General features: G+C 35.7%; 1 protein-coding gene across 1 annotated transcript in view; it reads right to left on the bottom strand.

The window, feature by feature from the left end:
* Window positions 1-795, bottom strand: part of LOC107643908 — a 3,672-nt gene extending 2,877 nt beyond the window's left edge. Inside the window, exon 1 of the mRNA XM_016347658.1 lies at window positions 282-795. Coding sequence (XP_016203144.1) covers window positions 282-752 — 471 coding nt within the window. The 5' untranslated portion in view covers window positions 753-795. The remainder of the gene's footprint in view (window positions 1-281) is intronic.

The raw sequence follows: 1,062 nt of genomic DNA, 5'->3' as shown, positions 1-1,062 counted from the left end.
GCAACTATTTTTTGCTAAATTAGAAAACATCAACTAATTATCATTCAAACTGAAATCATCAACTGATATCAACTGTGATATCACAGAAGAAAGCACACATCGCATGAATCACTTGTCGCATATTTGAATCTCCTTAAAAAGAATAAAAAATAAAAAATCCAAAAACAATTAACAACTATTCTTAAACTAACAGAAAATACAGAAAATTTAACCGATTAAAATTCACAGTTAAAACCATTTAAAAAAATCCACGAAAATGTCAGTAAGAATCGGAAGCGTACAGGCTCAGTATGCTTTTCCGTGCAAGGGAAACCGCCATCTCCGGGTTGAGGTGCGACATTCTTTGAGTCGATGAACGCATCAGATCCATCATCCACAGCCATTTTCTTCGGGGAACCACCACCGCCACCTGCGGCGAATTCCGTTTCTTTCCGATCTCCCTCATCGGCCTTGCTCGAAGGCCCTTCGTCATCGTTGTTAGCGGTGGCGGCCTTCGCGGGTTCTTCAGGTTGGATCTCCACAGGACCGTTATCCGCTGTAACGATAGGATCGATATCAGAGTTAGGGTTAGGGTTTGCGGTGGTTGCGGTGGCGGGGGTAGTGGTGCCGTAAAGGCGAGAGAGGGCTTTGGAGCGACGAGCTACGAGGGTTTTGAAGTCTTTGAGGGAGATTTTGGGGTTTGGCATTAACCATCGACGAGGCACGTCCGGTACTCGGTGAAGATTCCCTCTGTAAAGCGAAATTGCCACCATTTTTTCTTTTGTATATCATCATCTACCTCCAAATTAGATTTGAGACTTTATATAGGTGTTAACAAAAATTTTGGTAAAATTATAATTTAATAATTAAAAAAATTATTGAAGGGTATTTTAGAAAAAAATAATATAATTATTAAATTTTTTAAAAATACAATTTAATCAATAAAAAAATAATTTATTAAAAGATATTTTGGTAAGCAAAATTTATAAAAAATAAAATTTTTACTAATGGGTATTTTTTTAAAAATTAATTTATTTTTTCTTAAAAAATGGATAAAGTTAACATTAGTTAACATAAAAAGTT

This window comes from Arachis ipaensis, chromosome B05 (assembly GCF_000816755.2).
Source record: "Arachis ipaensis cultivar K30076 chromosome B05, Araip1.1, whole genome shotgun sequence".
NCBI classification, from domain to species: Eukaryota; Viridiplantae; Streptophyta; class Magnoliopsida; order Fabales; family Fabaceae; genus Arachis; species Arachis ipaensis.
The sequence above is the reverse complement of the archived record's forward strand: the minus strand, read 5'-3'. Positions and strand labels throughout refer to the sequence as shown.